This window comes from Dromaius novaehollandiae, chromosome 5, assembly GCF_036370855.1.
Source record: "Dromaius novaehollandiae isolate bDroNov1 chromosome 5, bDroNov1.hap1, whole genome shotgun sequence".
NCBI classification, from domain to species: Eukaryota; Metazoa; Chordata; class Aves; order Casuariiformes; family Dromaiidae; genus Dromaius; species Dromaius novaehollandiae.
Window position 1 is genome coordinate 42,592,395 of NC_088102.1, and position 27,091 is coordinate 42,619,485.

Here is a 27,091-nt window from a genome sequence, read left to right on the forward strand (position 1 = left end):
CTCCATGCTTCATTTAAAAATAGACTACTATAATGCAGACTCTGTCTGCTTGCTGATTTGGCTTCTTGCAAATTGCATCAGAGACACTTTGCAGGGGGTCAATGAACTTCCTTTGCCCTTTGAAACAAGATCACTTAACTGAGGGACTGGGAGTTTAGTTGCACCTTTATTGCTTCTGCTTCTCAAGTTTGAATCCCATGACTGCTCTATGCAGCCATTAGGATCATCTTTGCTGCTCATATTGTCTGGCACTAGCCCAAACTGGCCCCAAAGAGAAGGATGAGGAAATAGTAGGGTCTGGCCCAGGCCTCATCCCAGTCCTCTACAATTTCTCTGCTCCTAGTGCCACGTCTCAAGGAGCCAGAGACCAGCAGCAGCAAGGGAGAAGGCCTGCTGCTGCCTTTGGCAAATCCCCAAATCCTGTGGTGTCAGGTGTACTGCTGGGCAGGTGCAGCATTTGCTGACTGTCCTGAGTCTGGCAGTGGAAATCAACAGAGGACCTGGCTTGGTCATCTGTTTGATGTTTGGATTGGTGTGGAAGTTTTAGGGAGGCAGCCTCATGTAGGAGAGGAATTGTTGTTCCCCTCTTAGAGCACATGTATGTGCTTCATCCAGGAGTCCATCTACCGTGCTATCTTCCTCCCCTCCTCCCATGCAGTTGCATCAGGTTGTAGCATGTGAATCCTGAAGGGCATGTTGGAGAGGGGCATCCTTATGTAGGGGCATCCATGTAAGTACCTGGAGCAGAGAGGAGAACATGGACAGAATAAGGCGAGGAACATGTTCTGCCCCTCAGAGGATTGCTTTGCCAGAACTTAATGGCAGGACTGAAAAAAGCAAAATAAGAGGAGGTCTTGATTTAAGCTTTCTTCAGACTGTTAATTTCACTTACTCCTATTTTGCATGTTTTACATGCTTTCTCTCCCCATACTCCTTTGTAGGAACTCCTGGGAGGAGCTATTGGAAATTACCAGATTACGAGGGGAGCGACTAAGAGACGCTGAAGTGATTCACAAGTGTTACCAAGACCTGACAGATGCTCTGGCCCATATTGAGGTAAAAAACATGGGGGAAACCTAATACAGTGAAAACTTTCATTTCAGTTAAATTTGTAGAGTATTCTTATCATTTTCAGCATGCCTACGGCTGGCTTTTAGGTATTCTCGGTAAGAAACTGCATCTTACTCAAGGTTCTCAAAAAATCCTGGGTAATCCTTAGGTGCCTGACTGGACAGTTCATGAGACCACTGGTGAAACTAGGTCCAGTTAGAGTTGCTTATCTGTGGGAGAAACTGAGTGACCATGCCTTGAACTAAATTGTGTCACAGTGTAATACATATAGTAATGTTATTTCCAGTCATCAAGTTGGATTAAAAAACTGTTCACTGCCTCATTGTGCTCCTTTCTTTACGCTGCTGGACCTTTATGCACTGAAGAAAGAACTCTCTTGAAAAAGGCATTTGTTTGGATTACAGATACCATTAGCCTGGGAGGGTGTCAGGCAATTATGTGACCTGATGTCAGAAGTAGGGCCAAAAATGAGTCCTTTTCCTCTGTTCCTCTGCCCAATATTGGCAATAACTTCAAACAGTCACAGAAGGACAGGAGGAAAAGTCCCAGCAAAAATCTTCAGGCTTCCATTTTACCTGTGCGTCCCAAAGAATTTAATGGAAAACCACATCCTTGCTTTCCTGGAAGGTGTGATCATCCTAGTGTAGATGTGTATAGGAGGAAGCAATTCATCAGAGCCTTCACTATATGCATGGCAACAGGGCTATGTTAGGTTACAGGCAGTAGATTTTCCACTCGTTTGTGCTGACAGAGGCTGCCCTATTCAACTATATTATTCCTGCTTTCTTTCTCTGTTGTAAATGGAAAAGCAAATTTCTCATATTTCACTGTATGCCACCTGGAGTTTTCAGAACCTGGTGCATATTTAACTTCAATATTTCAATAGTTAATCCTGTGGCTGTGAGAAGTGATACTTCAGAAACACTCCAAAGACCAGCTTTTGTTTTATCCCCATGCTGGGTTTGGCTCAGGCAGTGGCAATTTACACTTCTTGTGTCTCATCCTGCTAATAAGCTTCACATCTAAGTGAGAGAGCAATTCAGTCGTCATATCCATGCTTTCATGTGTCCTCTGCTGAGATGTCTAGCAGAGAATGTCATTTCTAACAGGAACATAGGACTAGAAGATACCTCTTAAGTGACCAAGTCCAATAATATCATATCATAGGCAACCATACCATACCATCTCCTTTTACAACCTTAACAGGATGCATTGTTAGTGCCCCCAAGCCTGCCCATCAATCTATTATAGAAATGTTCTTCTCTAATGGTTGGAAATATTCTTCTAGTTTTCACCTAAATTGACCTGAAGCAAATTTCAAACTATTTTGTTCTAGTGACAGTGTTGTCCTCCAGCTGAAATGCCTTTTCTTTTTCCTTGCTGTGCTGCCAGTGCATGTCTGCATAACAACTATATGCCCCTCAGAATCTTTATTGAGCTAAATAAATGTTTAAGTCTCCTCTTATATGATGGTCTCATCTTTCCTGAGCAGGTGTAAGTAAATTTATATGTAAAGACAGTTCACAAATGATTCACATGCATGCCAAAGAATGGCCTAAAACTACTGATTTTTAGCACTACTTTAAGAGTTCACTGATGGTCACTGCAATAGCTATTTAAGATAGATTCCCAACTCAAGACCTGTAAGACTTTTTTGTGCATTGCCTAACCAAGAAAAGACTTGAACCTTGGTCTCTCACAGACCAGCTGAGTAGCTTACATTGGTAACTATGTCAGTGATTAAGGACAGATGTGCTAGGACAGATTTTTCTGCTTCCCTCTTGAGTAACCCAGAAAGGTAATCCCTATCTGTGCGGTATGTAGGACGCTACACAAAATGACTGAAGTAGACTTCTGGTGTGTTTTGCTTGGAAGCATTAAGTAACAAAGCTTGCACTGATTTCTTTCTTGCTAGGAAAAATCCAAAAGTATTCCAGATGACATTGCTAAGGACATGAGAGGTGTGCAAACCCAGCTCCGCAACCACGTGGCCTTGGAGCATGAGCTTGTTGGGAATGAGCAGCAGGTAATGAAAGTCATTCGTGGTCTTTAATGTGTAGCCAAAATCCAGGTTTCCAAGACAACCATAGTCATAATTTGCTATTACAAAGTTACCTGTAAGAGCCTGGAAAAGGCCAAGGGTCTTCCTCAGAGTCTTCTACTTTTTTAGTATGTTCAAGGTCTGATGGAAATGATGAAGTGGGTCATTTAAAACCTTAAAAAAAGGGAACATGTTATCATGAGTGCTGACTTTTGAAGTGATTCATATGAGTGCTTCTGATCACTGTTTGACATGTATGATTATACCAAGCTTTATGATGTGTTTACCCCTTTGTTCAAAGCATTCCAAATAATTACAAGGAAAAATCCAGAATCTGTTCTATGTGCAGAGAGATTCAATATTTATTGAACACAAAATGAATAATTGACCACAGGGGATTATAGAAGGAAGGGTGGGGGAGCAGTCTGGGAATTTCAACAAGTTTAGAGGGTTAGGGATTGGACTATGAGAAAGAAGAGAAGGGTAGGGCTTGTTATACAAACTTGTGAAAAACACCAGCTCATGAGAACACCTGTTGCTTAGAAAGCTTCCTCTTATATAATAGATGTGGTTAGCTTCAACTAGACCAATAAAATCAATACAGTTTTCTCTTTATCCCTTTGTTTAACAAATGTAACATTAGAGTTAACACAGCATGCATTATATTGAGATTACTAAAGTAGTTATCCCAATATCACTTATCAGTGGCCTGATATCTTGGCCTTATGGCAGATGAAAATTGATCCCATCAGGTGCTTCTTATTTTTCAAGGTAAAAGAGCATGAGATATGCATGAAGATAATGTAGTCACAGTTACTTTAAACACTGGGGAAAACAAGGTATGGGTAGCTATTCTTTGCATTAGTTTTATAGTATATTCTTGTGAGGATCTCATTTTGGTAAATGGTATGGTAGAAAAAAGAAACAAAACCTATCATCTGCCTATTTGAAAATTGCTGTTGTGATGAGCCCTGGCAAACACTGGATGTCAGTATTATTCCACAGAACTGAAATGAGGGAAGTTTTTGTTTAGCATGGGAAAACTTAGGTCTGAGAATGTTGGTTGAATTGTAGTGTCATGTACAGGTAACTTAGCCCTTGTCATCATTTTTGTAATGTTAGCTGGATCTTTATGACTCTTTTTCCTACCTTCTTCTTTCCTCCCTACGTATAGTTGCAGGAGCTGATTCACTCTGCAGATCATGTGCTGGCCCACTGCTCTAAGAAACAGGTGGCAGACCTGAAAGCAAAGCAGCAGGCAATAGTGACAAACTGGAAGGCCCTGAAGTCTAAAGTGGAACTGCGCAAGGAACTTCTGGAACAAGCGTACAAGCTTTACCAGTTTCAAGCACATGTAAGCGCTTCTACCTTCTGTCCTTTGGCACACAGGGAAAGCTGCCTTCAGTGTGTGTCAATCATGGGTGGACTTCTGAGCTGCAAAGGTTGATGTCAAAGGTTGCAGGAGTTGTCTGTGCTATTCACCTAGTATTTAAGTGCTTGCAGCTATTTAGAAAGGTGTTAGAAGATAAGGATCTTTTACCTCTTAGAGTAAGGGAAGCTTGTGTCCAATAGTGTATGAGTTATTTGACAGCTGTCAGAGGTGGTCATACCTTTGCAGGAATAGTGGTAGATGGACCTAATTTTCAAAGGCCCTGCAACTCCCACTGAATAATAAAAGAAAGTAAGTAATAATAAAGAACAATAAAGAATAATAAAAGTAAGAGTAATAAAAATAGGTATCAGCTTCCTATTTATAATGTCCAAAAATTTGTTCTGTCTCTCTCCCTCTCTCCTTCAAAACTTATTCTATATTCAGTGCATGCAGTAATCTTCAGTTAACTTATTCATAAAATGTGTTAAACACAACTCACTGGTCTTTGCTGCGTCATAGCAGTAACCTCTCAATTTATTTAAACACAGTGACTTACGTATATCAGCACAGTATTATTAACTGCAAGACACGGTAATTGTCTCTCCAAAGAACTCAGCAGGCCATGGAAAACTAAGTGAATGACAACAGTTTCAGTGAAATCAGTTGAGTTACACTACCGTAAATTAGTGGATCATTGCTGCAAGTACTACGGTGGCAGGTACAAAACCGTGAGGGTTCCCCTTGTACCAAATACCATATAAGATATGAGCGGGGGAAGCCAATCCTTTGTGATATGAATTCTGACTATGGTGTTCCTGTCCTTCAGGTGATCCTGTGCTTTGGCTGTTGCAAGTATAACTTTGGTGTCAATTAAAGATGCCTCCAAGCTGCAGTAGTTCATGTGTTGTTTCCATGGTTTCTGGGAAGCAGAGAATAGCCAGGGTGTGTTCACCTGGGTGAAACCTCCCATATGTTTGTCTTAAGGGTGTGACCTGGGAGCAAGACCACAATAGATTGGGCATGATGCCTTTGTGTTAGCGTGAGAGGCTTCTGTGCATTAGGTTAATCCACTCTGAGTCCAGCTAAAGGTAAAGGATGCTCATGGCACTTTGTTTTCTGGAATTTTCTTTTTAGCTGTTAAGACTTCATTTTATGAAAAATTCTTGTGCAAACATATTGAGAAGGAAATAGAATAAATTAGAATATTAATTCAGGAAAATTAGAGTAGTGCTACGAATGTAGGTGGAAGGTCCATCTGCCCAGTGTCCTCTTTCTGCCAGTGATTCAAAGCAGACATCTAGGGAAGACTGTAAGTACAGGGCAAGCTTCTTCTCATATGTATTCCTCTAATATATATTAGCTTCTGGGAGTCTTCAGGCTGGGGACAGCCTCATCAGGAGTCAATATTTTGATGGATTTGTCTGTTAAAACACAGTCAGAGTTCTTTCTGATGTTGTTTTTTTTCAAAATTGGCATCATATGTTTAGTTACTGACTTCATATAGAAGATGTCCTGTTGGTGAGGTGTTTTTTGTTTCTGTTGCTGGAACTGTACACAATACAAACACCTCTGGTTTGAATTTTGTCTGAAATCTGTAATGCATCCTCTCTGAATGGAAAACCTATTGCTTACTCTGGCAAAATGCATCCTCTCATCTGCACTGCTAACTTTACAAGCAATAAACACTATGTATAACGCACAAATCCATCAGTACTTAACAGAGAAGATTATACTGTCATTAAAGCATTTTCTTAACATCATAAAACAAAATGACAAAAGCCAGGTGACTACACTCCCAGTGACATGTCCAGATGAAATTATGCCCCAAGCATCTCCCTGTTTCTTTGCTGCCAGTCTGCTGACAAGAAATATTTCTGATCCTCTCAGTTTTAACCTCCTTTTCTGACAACAATTGCCCCAAAAGTGAAGAAATAGTTTGGCAAGTTCTGTGACTCCATTCTTCTGTCCAGATGGGATAAGACAGGGTTATCCGGTCACCTCTGATGGCTGTAAGAATCTCAGTGGCTCTGGGGTAGGTTAGAGCAGATTTGCTGCAGAAATCCTCTAAATTGCTGAGCACAAGAGGCACCTTTGCTCACTTTCCTCTTTCAGATGTGCCAAGAGGTCCACAAAGTTTACTTAATGTTAGGCACAGCTGCCCAGTGTATTTTTTTCATTAGTTTTGTTCGCATGCAGAGCCCATAGGGCTTTTTCATTATGCAATTTTACGTGGATTAAAAAGCAGAACAAAAATGAAACAGCTGCAAATATTTCCATGAAATGAGAATTCTGCACAATCATCTAGTGTATCTCCTTGTTTCTCATCAAGTATGATTTCACTCTGACAGAGCTGGCCATACCTGACAGCAGGCAGTAACAGCAGAGGGCTCCAAATCTTCCAAGAAACTCTGTGAAGGAATCAGAATTTCGAATTATGCTTAAAGTGTTGTTGAATGGTCTGAGGCTCTTGCTCTGAAGTTTGTGCTGGGATCTCCGTGGTCTCAGTCTGGCCCTGCTTAGGAGTTTCTTGCGGACAGATGCCTAGTCCATCCTTAAATGTTGTTGGCAGTGGCAGTCCAATAACCACTTGTTGACTCCTGACTTGTTCCACTGCATTAAATATCCTGAGATTTATGGATTTTTCCTAATGCTTAGCTTAAATCTTAGGGAGTCTTGGACATTTGCACTGTGCCAAGTGCAATGTCAGTGTCTTCAGTGACATCCAGCTCTACATGAATTGTAGTTCTGCAAATCAAAATGATGTCAACCCATGTGCACTAGATGGGCCCATTTAAAAGGACCACAGTCACTAGAAAGAGTCACATAGTAGCTGTGCTACCTGACTTTAAGAAAAAAGCATCTTGCTTTAAAACCTGAACTCTCAGAACCCCAAACTGGGCAGGTTCAATTTTGTAGTGCTTTTCTGAAAACATTTGTTTCCAGAAGGATGGTTCACTAGCCAGCTTTAAGCTGTACCAAATTTTAATAATGCAGATAAAATCCATGAATAAAATGGAACAGGCAAGAAGCTATTTCCATTACGTATTTTCCCTCAGTGGAAAAACCAGCAATCATTCACCAGAGAGATTTTTTTAGCTTTCTGCAGTAAAAGAGCATTTTTCTTTAGCACTGGTTGCCTGTGACAGTCTTTTAAAATAGAGTAGAAATCTAAAAGACCATTTACTACCTCAGTTCAAATAATCTACACACAGTTAACGTATAACAAAACTTAATTAATCATCCCATACAATCCCCTGTACATTCCCTTGGTGTCCTATTTTTACCAAGTGACATATAAGAGGGCAACACCTATTTATTACAGATTCAAATGAGATGCCAAAAATAAATGGGCTGGTAAAGGTGCTATAAATCAAGTGCAGAAAATGACACGGAAAAAATGTCAAATTATTTTTAGTTGCACATGTTTCTTCAGTTACGAAGTGAAAACAATCTTCAGGGTTTTGTTTAAGAATTTTCTTGCTGATAATTGCCTCAGCTGAATGCTTCAGACATTTCCAGATATTGTAAATGTATGTGTGTTTATTGGTTTGTCAGTTTGAAAGTATATTAGCAGCACATCCTTGTTTCTTCCAGAATTGCATTCTATGACAGCCTCAGTCATATAGTTCCACAAAGCAAGAGCTGAAGCTGCATATCTGATATGCTTAACCAATTTTTCCTGACCTATAGTTGCATTTTTTACACCTCTATTAGAGTGAGCTCATTTTCTTTCACCTGACAATTCTCGCTCCTGTCTTTCATTTTAGAATATGTATACAACCTGACTTTTAAATGGACGTGTATTAGTCTAAGCTGAGGCACAGGGTGATATCTTGTTATATCCTCTGAGGAGGAATAACTCCAGAAAGTACTTAAGAAATGGCAATAATGTCACTGATATGATATGACACAGTTTGTTTATGGTTATGACATTACAAAAAACATCTATATTTCTTTTAAAAGAGTATGTAGAACTTTCTGTAGTCATATTGTCCTTCCTTAATAAGTTCATAAAGGGGCTATATGCCCTAATGAAGCCCTAAGGAAATATTTTCCTTTTTCTCTGCAATTTTATTACCTATTATGCAGTTGGAGGTGAACAGTCAGGCTATGATTTTACTGTCCAATAACCCAAGCTTCATATCTAACCTCATCTTTCACATTTTCTTGGGTTCTAGGTGTGGGACTATTTCTCCTGGGCAGCAGAAATGATAAGGGAAATGAAAGCCAAGGAGACCATTCGAGACATATCTACTAGCAGCCTGAGACTTACCCAGCATCAACAGCTATTGGCAGAGATTGAAGCACAAGAAGAGAAGTATAATCGTGTTGTACAGCTAGGACAGTCACTCTTGCAAGATGAGAAAATAAGAACAAGAGAGGTAATTGAAACACATTTGAGTTCAAAGTCAGAGATACTCAACTGCTCAGCATCAGTGTAATTATCATTCTGTACTGTAAAATGTTGTAACGTACCCTCTCACATATCCATACGCATGATCTACGTTTGCCTCAATGTATTATCTAGCTTAGACACAAAAACGTTGGCTCCGTTTCCTGCCTTAGCAGCAGATGAGCGCTGAAGTACCCTGAGTGCCCATGGCAGCAAAGCTGCTGTTATTGGAGAAGCTTGGTATGTTCTGAGCAATGGAGATATTTCTACCTACTTTTCAAATTAGGTTTTCACAAAAATTCTTTCCTGTACATTACAGTACTATATCCACACCAGACCACACTGAACAAAGACCTCTCAATCAAAGAAGGAAAAGAGTCAAATATATCAGAGAGTGTAAAGACTAGCTGGAACATTTTCTGTACTAGTGAATTATGCTGGTGTATTTAATTCCCCAGACATGAAAGATGGAAAACCAAAATGTAAGCTTACTCAAGAGTAACATGAACATTCTAAAATGTTCATAGTATTATTTCTTTTCCAATATAAGTACCTGCTAGTTTATGTCACCCCTGACAATTCAATAGTTGAATATCTTCAGAAAGCAGAGCAGGGTTCATAAAAATTACTCTGCTGTCTGACCAAGGTATTTCCTGAATATTCATTAAATATTGCAGTGTATACCTAAAGTAACTAGGAATTTTCCCGACTGTAAAATTCTTTGCTTGTAGAAAAATGCAGAGAAAGAAGTCATTTATAGAAGGAGGTCTGTGAATATATGCAGTTTGGAAGCTGAAATTACATGAAGTCTAAGATTGTGATACATATTCAGTGATTGACAGAATGTGCTATGCCAATAACTTATTTAAGTATCTGTTCTATCACAGTTTATGGTGATATAATTGTGCTGTTATGACTAAAGATAAAGGAGCATTAGGATATGATTCTAGAAGGTGCACTTGAGGAACACTTCCTTCCTTGACACTTGGCTTGGACCGCTATAAACACTGTAACAAGCGTTCCTCCATTCCTGAGATGAGCCATCTCTCTGATTATCTGTCTGCCTACAGACAAGTGCCAGAACTTATTCTGCTTTTCTTTGTTTGATAGTTTTGGCTGAAGTGCCATTTGAGTGACTTATACCCAGCTCTACCTGATCCTTTCTCCTCCCACCTTACCCTGGTCCCATGGGGTATGAAGTTTAACCAGAGTTTTTCTTTGGGTATTGTGTTCAGATTCAGCAGAAGCTACAGGCACTGTTGGAAAAGAAGGAAAATGTATACAATGAATGGAAACAGAAGAAGGAGTGGCTGGAGAAAATACACCAAGAACAGATGTTCTATAAAGATTGGGATCACCTGGACATGCTCCTGAATTCACAGGAAGTAAGTGAATTTATAAACTTGAAATAAGCAGTTAAACTCTTTAAGCAGGTGAACTCTCGTAGGCTAAAAGTGGCACTACTATTTGACTGCAACTTAAAATCCTTGGGTCCGGATATAGACAAGATACTCTTTCTATTATTGTTATTTGCATTGTGGTATCAGTTTGGAGACTGTAGAAATGTACCAAGACCCCTCCCCGATTTATGGGGGGGGAAAAAGAGAAACGAAAAGGTGATCCTTGCCTCAAAGATAATTTCTTGCATCTAAATGTAACCTAAGAGGTAGCAGATGAACTTGAAGAGCCATGACAGGAGGAGAAGACAATGGTACAGTATTAGTCAGCATGACAAGCAGAGATCTCACCGTACCACTGCCTAACCATTGACAAATTGTTTCATAGGCTTCAGAGAAAAAGGAAATCATAAAGTTTCAAAGGAGGATAGGGAGATTGCTTTTCAGGTGTTGCTGGAAACGTCCCCAAGACAGAGGGGGTAGTGTCGAGGAAATATAGCTAGTGGAAAATTGATGTTGACAGTATAAGTTATTCAGGTACAGGAACTGATTTCTCAGTTATGCAAGCAAATTGAAAGCAGTATGGAGAAAGACTGTGAATGAATTTGATTGTGGGGAGTAGTTGCTTCTGTTTGATGCAGTAGAGAAAAGTGAGCTGGTGGAGTCATGAAAAGAGCAGGCTAACTTCATTAATGCAAAGAGCCTGAAGGATGTTCCTTGTAGCATCACTTCACAGCTCTTGAAATTTATTTTTCTCACCAGTATTAAATTATCTTTTCTCTTTCCTGCCCTTTCCTGGATTCATGGAAACTATTTAAAATAGTTCCTGCTTGAGGACATTTGCTATCACAAATCTATGAGTGTAGGATTCAGATGTCCTTTCCAGATGCTCTGTGCAAATTCATAGACTGATAGATTGCAGTAGCTGTGCTGAGCCTTGGCATGCTGACCAAATTGATGGGTTGAAGGTAGCTGAACTGAAGGGCTGAAGCAAAACTGCAGGAAGTCAGTACCTTAGGGTCATTCCCTATTATGGAAAAATCATTCTTAATTCTTCCAGATGAGTGGCAGCATGAAAGAATGCCTCCCGATTTGTTCTGGACTTTGGTTCCCACCCGTGCTTTTCCACTGGCACTAAACCTTTTGGAAAAGTGACCTTGAGCTGAGCTATGCAGTGATACTTAACCTTTTGGGACCCATGGGCCTTTTGCTTCTTGCTGACTGCAGGAAGTGTATATCTTCAGAATTCCCAACATGTGGCACCTTTGGCTAATATGGCCTGCATCCTGATTCTGTGTTAAAACCTGAAACCAAGAGTTTCTTCTAGCTTCAAGTTTTTGGAGTAAAATCTTGCACAGTCCTGCCAGTTAAAAATTTTAATTTGTTTCTTAGTTAACATATGGCACAAGTTGCATAACATCTAGCTCCATTCCCTACCAAGCACTGATGCATCATTGCTAAGCTCCTATATGGGTAACATCATCAGAAATATGTAAACTCTGCAGAATTTTAACCACTGTATTCTTTCTCTTATTGTGAAATGGAGATCAGCTGACACGCAGGGACACTGAATACAGCATCTGTTTTGCATCATATACCTCAGAGGTGAATATGTAGCATAGCTGCTAAGGGCTTGTGTTTCTTCTCGCCCTCAGTCATGACTCCTGGTCTCAGAAGATATTACTCCTACATGAAGCGGGCTGCACCTGGCAATTCTAGTATGCCCCTGGTACATCCTGTACAGCTAAACTGCACTTCATATTACTTCTTTACTCAGCTGAATTTTACATTGCTATATGCTGCAAAGTGGGCTGCCATAAAAGGGGAGGGTCTCCATCATAGCCTGGGTAAAGTCTCTTGCTCGGAGCAGCTGGAGCACGTGCCACTACTTCAAGTCTCTCCTGCCAGAGCAAAGACTGTGAATGAAGATAGTGACCTTGAGGAGTGTGAGGGGCAGCTCTGTTTTGTGAATCTTTCTCTAGCAGTGTTTTCTCTATGAAATCCCAAGGTGTCCAGTACCCTATTGTTTTTATTCACGTGCGTAAGTATTCATAAAGTTGAAAAGCAAATTTTGGATACTTGGCTGTCCCTCCCAGCACCCTCTTGCACAGATGCTATCTTATGGTCAGGAAGAAAGATAAGAAAATAGAGAACTGTGAAGACAGACTGGTCTCTTCTGTGCAGGGACAGAGAATGAGGGAGCGATAATCATCCTATGCTCCCACTCCCCCCAGCCCCCATCCAATAACAAAATCACCCCTATGCTTGAAAAGGACACTCTAGCTATGGAAAGAATTATTAACACCTTTCTTATTTTGGTTATATTTAATTCTCAGAAGATTACAGTTGATTGGAGCAGTGCTGCCTTTGTGAGGTCTGTGCATGTAAAGAATTACAGTTGTGTGCTCACAGAGTTAGTTTTATAAAATAGAAAAGCAGGTCATTGTGGTGTGCACCATATCAGCAAACATCTCTGCTAATGAAATCAGTGGCCAAGTATCTACCTGGGATTCATCAGAGAGATTACAAAACACTACAAATTTCAAGGTTTGTAATATGGAGATCGCAGTCAGCCATATGGCTCCTTTTTCACCGACACAGTTGCTCCTGCCTACCATTATGCCTAGAAGAGACCATTACGGATTAGTGCTCAAATTTAATCTAGGAGATGTATGGGAAGAGGAGATACTGAATTTTTTCATAGCCAAGGATGCAAGGAAACAGATCCGCCATTATCTGTGAGCTCTCAGGATGAGTTTGGACACTCACTACTCCTCGATGCACCAGTCAGCACAATATTGCAAACAGCTTTTCCTCCAAGAATTACTCATTTTCCTTCATCATGATGACTCACTCCTGTCATGTCCGTTCCGGTCATCTTGGTTTTAACCTACAGTTGGCACTGAACTAAAATACCATGAAGAAAAGGCAGCTGCCCAGGGACATCAGCTTTTGCCTTGTAGCTAAAGAGCATTGGTGAAAGCACATCTCAACTGTATTTCACAAATACCATTGCTCCTTGCTCATTTTAAATCACATTTTTGCTGTCTTTAAGTTGCTTTTACTGACTTGGGACCTGGCTGTGTTGGAGATCACTTCAATGTTCCATGTCATCCAGAGCTGTGTAAGTCCACAACAGGTATAAATGTGAAGAGATGCAGGTTTGGACTGTCACAGGGCTGAAAACCTAAACTGAGCCAGAGACTAAATGTGTTTACATCCAAATTAAGCTATACCTTAAAGGAACTTACAGGGTAGCATCAATAAAGAAAGCAAATTGCAAGAAGAGGCACATTTACTACTGTTAATGGAGGAACAGAGATGAATTACCTTCTTCTGGACTCCACTCCTTCCTTAACATGCAATGCATCAGCCTGGCTGTGAATAGAAACACCAACACTGTTCTGATTCCTCTACAGATAGAACTCCTGTATTCCAGAGTATCCCACATTGCTTTTGTTCTCTCATCTCTGTGTGATAGTTCTTCACACAGGCTATTCCCATGCTGCAGGACTCCCACCTGCATAAGGGAGAAATAGCAAGGAGTGCAAAGCTGTCATTTGCAGCAGGCACCATCTGCCTTATGGGTCAGTGATTATAATCTGACAACAAACTGAGGGTCTTTCGTCCCAATTTGTATTTTATTTCTCTGCATTTTAAGAACAAGCAGAAGAGGAATCTGTTGCTTTTGGACAGATCTCTGTTACTACTATATGGAGTTAAAATGAGGCTGCATAGTGACGCAGACTCTGCTCCCAAGGAAGACCCGCAGGAGAGTAGGAAAGCAGTCCTTTCAAATGCATTTTGGAAAAGTATTCAGCCCAGACATCAATTGAAGACTTCCAAACCACTTTCCCAATGGGAATTTTGTCATTTACTGCCTTCAGAATGGACAGAAGCAAACATGCATTCAAAAAGGATTCCCATCAGGCACACAAATATAAGCAATCTCTCTACCCGTTCTGTTTCTTCTGACTTTCTTGTTTGTGGCAATGCTCAATCATGTGCATTTCACAGTTGCACATCTGCAAAATATGTGTGTAAGAAAGCAGCTTCTGTCATCCCATAATTATCAGGTCCTATTTATCCAGAACAAACTTCACATGCCTTTGAGCAAGTCTCTCCCAGCAGCAAGGAACAGAGGAAGGAGCAAGGTAGGACTGGCGTGTTTTAAACTAAGAACTGCTTCTAAGAGCTGCTCTGTTATTCGTTCTCTGTGCCAGTGTGACAGGTTTGACTTCATGCCAGCATCTTATATTACATCCAAGTTACTTAAACCTTTGAAGGATTTCTGCAGAATTTAGTCGAGGATTGTTCTATGCTAAAGAAAATAGAGCACATGTGGAGAAAATTAGGCAAATATCTATCTTTTTTATTTTTTTATTATGAGTTCAGTTGTGCCATTGCATGGAACTGTTGTAGAAAACTCTCCTAAGACCTACGAACTGAGATCTTGCCATTCTGAGTGCTGACAAGCAACAGCTGAAAGAGCAAAGGAAGAAAAAAATCAGTTTTGTTTTGAGCAGAAGCAGTACCCTGTACACTGCTCCATTCTAACCTTTTCATAGCAACAGATGCATTGCTCAGGTTAGCTGCTTTCGTTTTTTTCACAAATGAAATAACAGCAAGTTCACGGGCTGTCTCTGGCAAGCATTTTTGGCTCCCTCCTCCTCTGTCTGCAGTCTCACAGTCAGAACACTCTGGGAGCAGAGCCTCATGCTCTGTAATTTATCTTTCCGCCCATCCCACTCTCATATCACTTTGCAGACGTGATAGGCGGTGGTGGCAGTGGCAGTCCTACAAGAGCTGTGCTTTTTATTTTGAATGTGGATTTTTTTGGTATATCATTTCTTTTTTCCTGGAGAATGTTTATTAACCTCTCGTTCCTTTGCTTCAGAGGAAGAATGGAAATTTCCAGTGCCAAAGGAAAAAGAATTAGGCGTTGGTTTTAAAAACAGGGGGAAAGACAAGCTTTTGTGGCTTTGGTTTTGCACCGTTTAGGACTAAGCTGCAGAATGTCATGCAGGGGCCATCGCTGCAAACTTTCATCTGCACCTATCTTTGTCTCCACGGTGGAAGTAATGCTATCTTCCAGCAGAATGACCCCACCTCCTCCTTTTGAATCCGCTGTGCAGGACAGGCCTTTCCAAAAGATGCCAGCATCGGCGTGCTGTCTTCCTGCTGGTCAAGCAGTTGCAGGTATCACTCCAGGAAATGCCAGCTCACCACCAAGCAGCATGTCTTCTGGAGCTCACTGCACAAGGCTAGATGTCGTCCTGGCACACAAAGACAGGAGGAAAGGTTTGGGGAACACTAGTCATTGTGTCAAGCCTTCTGATGTGACATCGAGGTGTTCCAGTCCTCCCAGAGACACTCAGGGCAGGGGATATGGGGAGTCTGGCACTTGGCCAACACCTGCATCTTACAAGCAACATTCAGAAAGAGATAAAAGTGCTTATTGTATTTCTTCTGATAAAAATGATCCCTTGAAGCTTGCCGTGTCTTTGCCCTCTGATGTTCTTTCCTACAAAGCTCCACCAGGCTGCACATCACGCCTAGACGTTGATCTGTCTGCAATGCCAGCTGTTTCAACACTCCGCAGCAGAAATCTGCATGGACCTCTAGCACCTTGTGATTCTGTCCCACCGCAACAAGGCTATAGCCGGTGCAACATCCAAATGCCAGATCTCCATGCTTCAATGAAGCTTTATATTTCAACTTGCAGCCTGACAGTAAAGCCTTTTCGAGCAGATTCCCATGGAAAGAATCATGTTCATTCAAGTCTCCTCATACCACAACTAGAAAAGGTGTCTGAAAGTCCTGCAGATCTCCCAACAGGATCCTGGAAACCAAAATCAGGCTTTTCTTCAGGTGGGTCTCCAGCACTTCAAATCACAAGATTTCATGTGACTTCCTCTGCCAAGTGTCCTGGACTTCCCCAGCAGACTGTCTCCAGAGACATATGGCTGTCCCCTGCTGTCCTGACTGGAAGAGAAAATTCAGCAAGTGGGAGTGAGATCACGAGCAAGGATTTAAATCCAGAGCTGCTTGTCTTTCAGAACCACCCTTCACCTAGGATAGAGTCTGGGAAGACTCAGTGTGATGGGCTAACACATGCTCACCACAAAGTTTCCAGAATCACCCTGATACTTGCCACTCCTTGGACTACTATGCCTATCCAGGTGGTAAGAGAATTTAGAAGAAGCCCAAGTCCAACAATCTTTATCAAAACACAGGATTCAGATATAGTCGATCCGCCTCTTCATCCTGTGGGAATTGGCACTGGCCTCTCACTGTCAGTGAATCCAGTCTGCTGCTCAGGACTGCTTTCTACCCCACAGCAGTGGGCAACATCTAGTTTGAGGCCTTCCCAGGAAGCATGCGCTGTGGAAAGTGTATGCCCTGACGACCTTTTGACAAAGACATCAGCTCACGCCACGTCTTCAGCTCACAGAGCCAGTGAGAAGGCATGGTGTCCATCTATTGCTGTCAACATTGCCTCTTTCGGATCTGGGAGGAAAGTGGTGAAGATTTCCATTCCATTCTAGGAACATTCACAAACAGGAGTTTTAAGTTGTGCCAATCAAGCCATGTGGATTCTTGCTTGTATTCTTCCTGCTGTGTTCTCCCTACTTAGAGATAACTTACAGGACAAATAGAAAGCTACTTTTGTTCTGCTGTCACCAAGGCTGCTATTACTACTTGATCCATCCTAAACGAAGCTGAGTGCTCTGATCTGATCCAGTAAAGCATTTAACTAGTGTCTCGTTTTAAGCATTTGAGTAGTTCTGTTGACATGGCATGCTTAATGCTAAATACGTACTTACATGTTTTGCATAACTGGGCCATAGTGCTCAGCACTTGAAGGTTCAAGACTTTAGAGCCAAGGACTGGTTTTCCTCTTTACTAGTCAGTCTGGAACCTGGGACAAATCCTCAGTGAAGTTTTTCTTAGATTTTTCTGTTTCACTGTTCTCATTTGCTCATTTGTCGGATTGTGCTGTATTTCTAAATGATTAATTGCTGTTTTTGTAACTTTTAAAAGTAATCCTTGTTTTCCAAAGCCAAGGTATTTAAGTGTGTAGAAAGAAATTACTTTTTTTCCTTACAAAAAGAGAGAGACCACCCTTTCCTAAGGGAAAAGAAAGGAATTTAGTCTCCATAGCTTGTCAGATTTGGAAATCTCAGCAATGTCTCTAGCAGTGAAACTAAAGGAAGTTAAAGAGGAAATTAGTCTGCCTTCAGACAAATGTTTCACAAGTAAATATTTAATGATAGTTTGTAAAGGCATAGGATTCTAGTTTCATACCTGCCACTTACAGGAGAGGGGATGGTATTGGGAATTTTGAAGATGGAGGGGATATGTGGGAGGAAGGGATTGTAGCGGTTCTGGAAAAAGAAACACTGGCTGCTATCTGTGCGTTTCCGGTATATATTTGCAGTCAGTGGTCCATATCAGATAATTGTATTCTTATGCAGAAGAGAGAGCATGCAGTGGGAGAGGGGAAGAAAACTTTTAAATGTAACATAAGAATTCCTCATCAATATTGTGAGGTTGTTTTACAAGCAACTTGGTGTGTTTTATTCCACTTATAACAGGGTACAATACTGTAACCCTAATTTTTACTGACATGAAGCATAGTACAACAATATTGTGAACTATATATAATCATGGTATTAAGCCCATTTATTTACTTTGCTAAAAACAATTTTTTTAAATTTTTTTTTGTATTTACATTTATCAGAAAAAGGTCAAATCAAACCTTGTTGTTATTACTATATATCTGGGCAGAGAATTTGAACTTGACTGCATGCTTTAAGCGATGGCATTTTAAATCTGGAAGTATTTGACTTTTTTTGGCCTTTGGTACGTGCTTAGAGCTGAAAGATTTTCACGAAAGTTCCAACAATCTCAGCTGCAAGCCCAGGACAGGCAGTGGGGGGCAAAACATGTGGAGCTTGTTACACTGTGAAGAACAGAAGCTGGAGAAGAGAGTGGATTCACACAAATACTTAGAATTGTTTTTCTTCTAGAGAAATAAAAATGACACTTCTTAGAAGATAAGAAGTCTCGGGGCTATGTTAGCTTCCAGTCTGTCTGTATGAATGCAAAGTTGTGGCATCCAGAGAACATAGTTATCCTAATGACTAAAATGTTTCATTCAGTGCTTCTGTAATAACTAGAGCTGGCCTGTACTGTCACAAAAGTGTGTAGATAGTATTGTTTTATTTAAAATGAACATTTGTTTTGAGATGGACTTTTTACTTAATTCTGCATTAACTCTTATGTAAGAGGTCTTACCATAATGCCAGCATAGCTGAGTCTACACAGTGAGCTCAGAAATAGTGAAAAACTTCATTTGAAGTAGAGTCAAAACCACTGCTTGTTTCTGCACTTGCATTTTCAGTAACTTGGTTATTTTGTTACACGTTCCATTTCAAAAAGGGCCAAGTCGATTTCGTGGTTTTAAGTGTCTTTTGCAAGTCTTCATTTACCAACGAGTGCATTATATAGTGAGTGGTCAAGTCTTCAGTGCTTTTGTGGCTGAAAATTAAATTCCTGATGATGGGCCACGATTCATAACAGAAACAAACTTGAAAGAAAGTTTATACCTGTTATGCGCCATAGGAGACCCTGGTAGGTTACCTGAGGAGAGCTATGCAGTGCTTTGTATTTGACGTTAGCACGTCACATTCAAAGTAGGAGTCTGGGGACCTCTTTGAGGCCTTCCTCTATGCCAGAAAAATGATGTAATTGGCCAATGGCCAACATCATAGTGTGGGAGCCAGTTTCTATTCTGCTTTCAGATTGGTGTAACAAATGCTTCGATGTAAAAATGTTGCAGTTCTGGTTCTAGCAATTGCTGTAATAAGATTTCTGTTTAAAAGCAGAATGGAAAGCTTTTACCTCATCAACTCTCCAAGTAGCCCTGCTAGTGCTACTGCGACTGCTTTCCTCCAAGTGTGTTGCCATAGCTGCTGCTGTAATATATGCAGTTTGTGCGCCAGTTTTCCTTTCCAGTATTAAAACCTGGATCCCAGGAGTATTAACTTTGCAAGGGTTTCTACTTGGAGGGCCTGGTCTAAAGCTTTTAGAAGTCAGAAGAACTTTTTCCACTGTGGTAACAAGCTCTGGGATGGGGCTCTGAGTGCTCAGTATTGTTTGTGTACAGTGATTTTCAGTAGGAGCGAGGCACGGAGCACTCCAGTGGCAGCTGATTATGACTCACTGTCCCACGCCCCTGCTCTCAGATGTCTCTACTCATTGTTTCAGAGAAAATAACTATCTTTTCCAGTAGATGCTCTTTGCCTTTTTCTTCTGCCACAGATATGTGAGCAGGAAAACTAGGGGCTGACCATTTCTTCATGTATCACAGAATTTGCAGTTTCGTTGCTAACAGTTACTGAGAAAATGGTCCTGGAGAGTGGTATGTGGAAAATTATGGGAATTTTCTGTTTCTCAGGTAAATCTCTTTTTGGGCCAGAGATGGTAGATCATCCACAATACACAACAAAGAAAGTCCATTGCCTTTAAAGCAGCTTTTATAACACAAGCATAGAGACGCAGTATGTGGCTGTGCTGGAGTGATATGTACCACAAACAGGAGTGAGTATATTCAGGCCAACAACATTTTATTTCAGTGTTAGTAGCAACAGTGTTAAATATAAATAGCATAATACAGCAGTACTGTAGACAGACCTACAGCCCACAAGTATGAATTTTTTCCTTCACTAGAGAAAACCAAACCAAAAAACACTCCAAAAAACTGTCCATCTTAATTTCATACCTTTAATGAGTAGGATAGATCAAAGAATTAAAGGTTGAATGACAGAATATCTGCTTTCCAGTGGCGTTTGTATGTAACATTAAATAGGCTTTAATGATAATGTATTTCTTTATGCATCCTGATGATTAATGGGCCAGACTTGTTAAAAATTTAGGTCTGCTGTACAGTGGCCTTCCCCTCTCCTTGGCATTGATTACAGTGATGGCACTTATTCATTTCTCTTCCAATGCTCATCATGGATTAGTGTAGTGCAGTTTGAACATCTGGACTGGGCATGGTATTCTTATGTGCATTTTTCTGTATATGCAAAATATTCCTCTTATATCAACTTCCAAAAAGGAACCAGAAAGTCAGGCTGGGTTGGGGTGTTGGCACCAGTGACAGGGTCCATCAACTGACTGGTGATCAAGATGACAGGGCAAGGTAACACATGAGGTCTGGGGTCCATGCAGGAGGACCAGTCACTGTGTCAGGACAGCAGGAGAAGGGCTGGGCACAGGCCTCCCTTCGACGCAGCTCAGGCAGAGCTGGAGCTGGGGCTGAGCCTCAGAGGAGCTCCCAGGCCCATGGGCAGGGGGCAGGGGAACCAGCCAGTGGGCTGGCAGGGCTGCCAAGGCCTGCTGGTGCACTTGGGCCCCAACAGGTAGGTGTGACCCTGCTGCACATACAACACGTTGGGTAAACCTCTCCTTTAGAAGATGCTGTGTCAAGTTAAAAAGTCATCTAATACTTCTGTCCAGACAATTAGCATCATCACTGGTTTTCTAAAGCAGCAGCTGAGGAACATCTTTTCCCTCCTGTAAAAAACACCCTGTCAGACCGCTACAGAATGGGAATGTTTTGCAAAGCAAGAGAGATCTCTCCAGATACTGTTATTTTTCCTGTGCACATATATGTTTCTGAGGCACAGACTTACCTGTATCTTTTACCAGGCTGCTTCTGCAAATATTGGCCTCTTTGTTGTTTCACACATTCTATTGTTTGTTTCTCCGCCTCTTAATTCTCTCGCACTATATGGCTGATCTTGATTTTTCCTTCTGTCTTCTGCTAGTTGCACTGTACTCAGATAGAGTTACTGGTTGGGATTTCTCATCCTCATTAAAACAATTCCATTAGGTCACAAAATGGATTACACAGTGCTATGTCCCAGCCTGCAGGTCCAGTCCCTTGTAGCAGCCTGAACTGCAAAAGTCTGTCCAGCCATATTTGCTCCACTGTGAGCCATGTTTGCAGCTAGTTTTTGCTCGTGCCCCATCAGAGCCTCTGACTGATTACTGCTTTTTTCTTGCCATTCTCTCTTCATTAAACAGGAAAATAAACCTGTGGGTGATTATATACATTGGAAAAGAGTAAATCATTATTGGCCTGCAGAAAAGCTTATTTTTTGTTGAGAATAGATGATTACATTGTTTATTATTTTGCATTTGATTAAACACTGACTAGTAAGAGAATGTATGGGAGAAATAATCATGCAGTCAGTTTTCTTAAAAACAGGAAAGTGGGCAACAAACAGTGTGGTGTCTTAGAGATGCACATGGATTAGTTAGCAAATGTCTTAACAGTGTTAGAAGTCAGTAGCACAGAGGTCAGTTCCCTTAAAACTGCCCTTGTTATTTTAGGCTGGGGTCTTCCTGAATCAGAGATTGATGAGATTGACAGTAAATAAAATTAATGCAAGCAAGTCAGAGATATGGCCTGAAAAAATAAAACAGATGTTAGTCACTCAGTACAGGTGTAAGTTATGACATTCTTCGGGAATGATTAGATGTGTAAATACAGAATGGAAACAAGCTGGTCTGATAGCAGTTCTTCAGAAAAAGTTCTGGAAACTTATAGGTGCATATGAGTCAATGAGTTCATTGTATTGTGTAAAAGATAAGCACTGTACACAGATGCATGAGGAAGATTATGGCTTGGAAGGCACCAGAAGTAATCTCTGCTGCCTTTACTGTTGGACAAGCTTCAGCTGGAGTATTGCATCAAGTTGTAAGAACCCTGCCTGAAAACAAATGGAAACGGAGAAAACCCAGAGGAGAACAATGAGAATAATCAGAGGTCAAGAAGACACAGGCTATGGGGAATGATTGACCAGATCAGGGTAGTTTAGCTGAAGATGAAAGAAGATGGAAATCCCAGTGTGCAAACAGTTTACAAATATATATAAATCTGCAGCAACTGTAAAAGGAATTATCTCTTTTCTGTGGTGAAGAGGGCATTATGTAATGGGGTGAAGTGTTAGCTATGTATTTTCAGGTTAGACATTTGGAAAGTCTTGCTAATGGTAAAGGCAATGAAGCACAGGAATAAATTGCCTGGGGAGGCTGCAAAGCCTCTGTTATCAGAAGTCTTTTAAGAAGAAACCATACAGACATCTGTCAGGCATGACGGTGTTATCTTGCTTTGAATTACAAGGATGTTTTAGAGGACCTCTGGAATTCACTGTCTGCCTTGTGATTTAGTGATTGTGATAAGCAGTGACGGGACACTTTCCTTAGCAGGATCTGCTAATGCATCTCCTTCTTGCTGAAGACCATGGGGCTCTACCATTTCATTTCCAATTTCAATTTCCTTCTGTTCTCTTTTTTTTTTTTTTATCCTCAGACATCATCTCTCAAGTGTACTCTCAACTGTAGAGTTAATATCTAGACTTAACATCTCTCCTCACATTTGTGAATCAGGTTTATGTGATAATCAATCCACTGAGAAAAATACTCAACTTTTTTTTTTTTTTTTTGGTAGATTTATTTGAAAAGCAGTGACCTTGGAAGCTCTGTAGATGAAGTGGAGCAACTGATCAGGAAACATGAGGCTTTTGAGAAACTTCTGGCTTCACAAGATGAGAAGGTACAAAAAAAATCCAACAAATATTCTGCCAGTCCAAGAGGTGGAAGGGGTTTTTTTGTTTTTTGTTTTTTAATATGGCAACAGCATAAACTGCTAACAGGTCCAATATGCTTGAACCAAAGAGAGAATGGGAAAGCTTAGCGAAATAAGAAGCAGAGGATTGGAGAAAAGTATTAAACATCTGATGCCCAATTCTTGGTGTATTGTCTTGCAGTAGACAGGAGAACCTCTCAGTAAATCAAATAAATACTGGGACTTATCAGAACAAATATTAAAAGCAGGCCATATTTTGTGTCATGTATACCAGCAGTTTCTGCTTCTTTCATAGAAATACAATGTCTTTTAGAGTAAGTAAAATACAGTACGTCAGAGGAGATGGTTTACCTAATTATTTAAATATGTATTTCACATACAATATCTGTACCAAACTGGCTAGCATCCTTGCACTTGTGATAGAAGCTTGATCGCTCACCAGTATGTAAAGGAGGTCACCTGGCTGATGGCCACCATTGTAATTCACCCAGGCTAGATCTAAACTCTCAAACCTGGGGTTGTGCCTGGGATCCCAGATGGGAATGAGCTCCCAGCCCTGTGCCAGCTCCCTCTCAGAGTGCTCCTGTTGAGAGCTACCTCCCAACACCTGACTTCCGCAGATCTTCCCCCCCTTCATTCCGTTTTCCGTGAGCACTCATGGATGTCAAGGCTTGTTCCATAACTCCTTGCACAGGGTGATCAAAGGGGTCAGGGCTCCTGTAGCTGAAACTTTAATTCATCTAAGTACCTGGAATGCACTACAGAGGCAAATGAAAAGGCAGTCATAGATGCGGCATAGAACGGGGGAAGGGATGGTGACAATGCTGGTTAACATATCCCTGCCATTCTTAGTTCCTTCCAGCAGAAAAAGAGAATATTTTAGGTATGGAAAAGAGCCTGTTTTGCTCTTTCTTTTGCTCCACTTGGAAGCACAAAGGTGACTGCAGATTTGTTGCCTCCTCAGATGATGTCTCTTCAAGAACAGGCAAGCAAGCTAGAGAAGGTTGGTGGCCTGGAAGGGCTACAGATCCAGCGCAAACTGAATGCCATCCTTGAGAGGAAGGAGCGGATCAAGGATCTATCCCAGAGCAGGCGGGAGAAGCTGCAGACTGCCCTCCTTCTGGCATTTTTCTACCAGAACCTGGCAGAGGTAAGAGGGGTTTAGATTGGGGGTGGGGGGGAGGCTGGGGAGCTGCCTACCTCTATTGGATGAAGTGCTTGTGCTTGCCAGAGACTAGGTAGATTGATCTACACAGGTATGGCAACTCCTGTACTGCCACACTCACACAAAGGAGTAAGTGCTCCAATACCATTGCTGTTGCTATACCCCATCATCATGGCATTGTGCCCATTGCAGCTGCTTTACACATCAGGAACTCTGCTAAAGTAAAACTAATGAAAAAATAAGTGCCAGCCGCTGCCTTATATCTCCCTTGGAGGGAAAAAGGGGTATTTCAAGTTGGGGTGGATACAAAGCATAAAGGAATATGTGGGAGGTCACCAAGCTTTACTAGAGAGTGTTCAGTGAAGACTTCTAAGCCACTGCTGTAACAGCTCTTCAGCTGCTGTAGACTGGTCTCTGTAGAACATATTAGTCTGTTTGTCTCTCCAATTCTGGCCATAGTCCTGTAACTGAGTAGCTCTGCTCCTGGCATAACTGTTGGAAACACACACTAGGTCTGTCTTTCAAAGGGCAGCACAATGTGTGTGACTGAAAAATGTGCTAGCATCTGGTGTGCTGGCATAAACAATGTGCATGCAGGCCCAGAGGGACACTTTTAAACCCTCCTACTGGTCTGGAACACACCCCTTCTCTTGCTGCATCCCTTGAAATGTCTCCCACAGTTGAAAGAAAAACTGCAGGTGCTTGATCACCTCCCAGCCCATTGAAAGGACGTATGTCCTGACACAGGTCAAATTAGGATTGTCACCAAAGGCAAACAAATGCCTGTAATACAGCTGTTGCTGACAACCAGATTTAAAGAAAAGAGAGTAATCTAAAGAATAAACAGCTTGTAAAATTCCATTTATAGGATGATATATGTGGAACTCACCTAAAAGTAGGCAACCATTTAAATATCCTCTTCTTTGGTTACATTAAAGATTCAGAGCTGCACTCTGTTTCTTAAATAGATTGTATCAGGAATTATTTACACAGCCAAATATTATCCCATGTTATGTAGCCATACTTTTCCTATCATTGGAAAGCCACCTCACAGTCAGTCCACTTTGTAGACTAGCAGAGGAAGCGAATGGAGTGGATGATGCATTGCACAGTGCTAATATTTTCGAAAGAGCAATGTACCTCTGATGGAAAGGTCGCAGGGCTGCAAACATCCTCTCTGGCAGAGAAACTGTCAGTGTTCTCCTAGGCATACAATCAGCCCATTGGCTAGGAATATTTTTGCATGTACTCCCATCTCTCTGTAATTGTCAAGTCAGCACTTGGGATGGGATACCCCTTCATTCTGTTTTCCTGGATTGCACATATGTAGCTCAGGATCTGGCCTGCTATATTAAGTAACATTTTTCTTTTCTCATCTAACATCTTCCACATTCATTCCACCAAGGCTCCTCTAGAGAGTTTTTGCTTTTAAACTAGTTGCTCATTTACCTAGCCAATCTAAATTCATTGCCTACCACTGTAGAATGTGAATGCCACCAAGGAGTTAAAAAATACTGTTACAGTAATACCTCTCTTCCTCTTTGGTGGGTAGAATGGAATGTTTAATTTCATTTTAATGTTATTCTGGGTGTGTACAAGTTCTTATATGAAAACAGCTCCCAAAGGAAAGTTAAATTGCAGAGATGAGTTTTGAGTTTAGCTGTGAAAGCAGTGAGGTCATTGCTTATTCTTACTTATTAGGAGAACAAGTCCTATAGCTAATGTCCCACTCCCCTGAAAACTCTCTCTCCTGCAGTCATCTTTAGTTATTTCCATTGATCAAGCAGAATTTTTGTATCAGCAGAAAGTAGTGATCACTGATCACTAAATGGCTTTATTCACTTCTGTCATTAGTCCCCTGCTTATTACTGACAGTAGGAGAAAAATCACCCCTTGAGTGGCTATGTACAGGGGATCCATTGGTTTCTCAGTCTGACTGTACCTACAGCTTTTCCCATTCAAATGAGAAGTCCGTTAAGTGTCCTTAAAGCGTTAATGTGTGGCTGGGTAATGGGAGAAGGCCCTAGCTTGTGAGGAGAGTGTGAGAAATGAAAACAGCAGATGACAGTTTGCTGTCCTGGGCAACCTTGACATAAGGATCATCTTTGACTTTCTAACTGTACTTCAGAGGGGAATGGTTTCTGTAGACTATGCTGTTAATGAAAGCTATTTCTGTTATTGTTGATGCAGCCATAATTTCAACAGCTAAAACAACATTTCAAATCATTAATTTACAGGGAAAATCTTCCTGTTGTCGAGCCCTGTGTACATTTAGTGCAGTTCCATAAGGGCAGCTGAGAGACTTTGAAACTGATAAAGCTGGCATCAATTTGCTGTTCTTATGTAGTCAAAACATTGGTGTACTTCTGTGGTCTGAGGACAACAGGATCAGTTACAAGATACATCAAGCGTTCAGTTCTTCAGTGCTGAGAGTTGAAGTTTAGTAAACTTTAAAAAAAACTGTGGAGAACTAACTATCCTATTGCTTACTTTGTTCTCCCTATGTTTTAATCCCCAACATTTAAATCTTAAGATTCTTAAGAAAGAATTTCTTAAGAGAAACATGACCCTATGTAATGCTTACACTGTTAGTCCTCAAGGTTCTCCTCTGTGTCTCAGTCCAACGTTCCCGATCAGAACATTTTGAATGAAGAGAAGAAGCAAATAGAGTTATACTGGATTTCAGATAATCTGACTAGTGCTTGATCCCATGGATAAGGTTTTATTTGCTTCACATTATTCATCTAGATCTCACAGCATCTCTGAAATCAGGAAATGTTACTGCTGTTTTATAGATGAGGTACAGAATTTTTAAGAATCTTAACCAATATTACAGGTCAGTCAGTGGCAAAGATAGAAGATGAAATTCAGAGCCCTAAATCCAAGGTCCGGCTGTCATAATCTGATCCTAAAAGTGTCTACCATGTTAAGCCTGCATATCTGCTCAAGGGTCTAATCTAGACGATTGCATCATCTGTTTATGGCTTG

The 27,091-nt window shown here is 41.0% G+C and overlaps 1 protein-coding gene across 3 annotated transcripts in view; it reads left to right on the forward strand.

The window, feature by feature from the left end:
* The window catches only part of SPTBN5 (spectrin beta, non-erythrocytic 5), a 104,935-nt gene that overhangs the window by 37,636 nt on the left and 40,208 nt on the right, over positions 1 to 27,091 (forward strand). For all 3 annotated transcript variants that reach the window (XM_026095820.2, XM_026095819.2, XM_026095821.2), the window contains exons 30-36: positions 942 to 1,056; positions 2,987 to 3,097; positions 4,287 to 4,466; positions 8,663 to 8,866; positions 10,113 to 10,262; positions 22,801 to 22,905; positions 23,903 to 24,088. In XM_026095820.2, the coding sequence (XP_025951605.2) occupies positions 942 to 1,056; positions 2,987 to 3,097; positions 4,287 to 4,466; positions 8,663 to 8,866; positions 10,113 to 10,262; positions 22,801 to 22,905; positions 23,903 to 24,088 (1,051 nt within the window). The remainder of the gene's footprint in view (positions 1 to 941; positions 1,057 to 2,986; positions 3,098 to 4,286; positions 4,467 to 8,662; positions 8,867 to 10,112; positions 10,263 to 22,800; positions 22,906 to 23,902; positions 24,089 to 27,091) is intronic.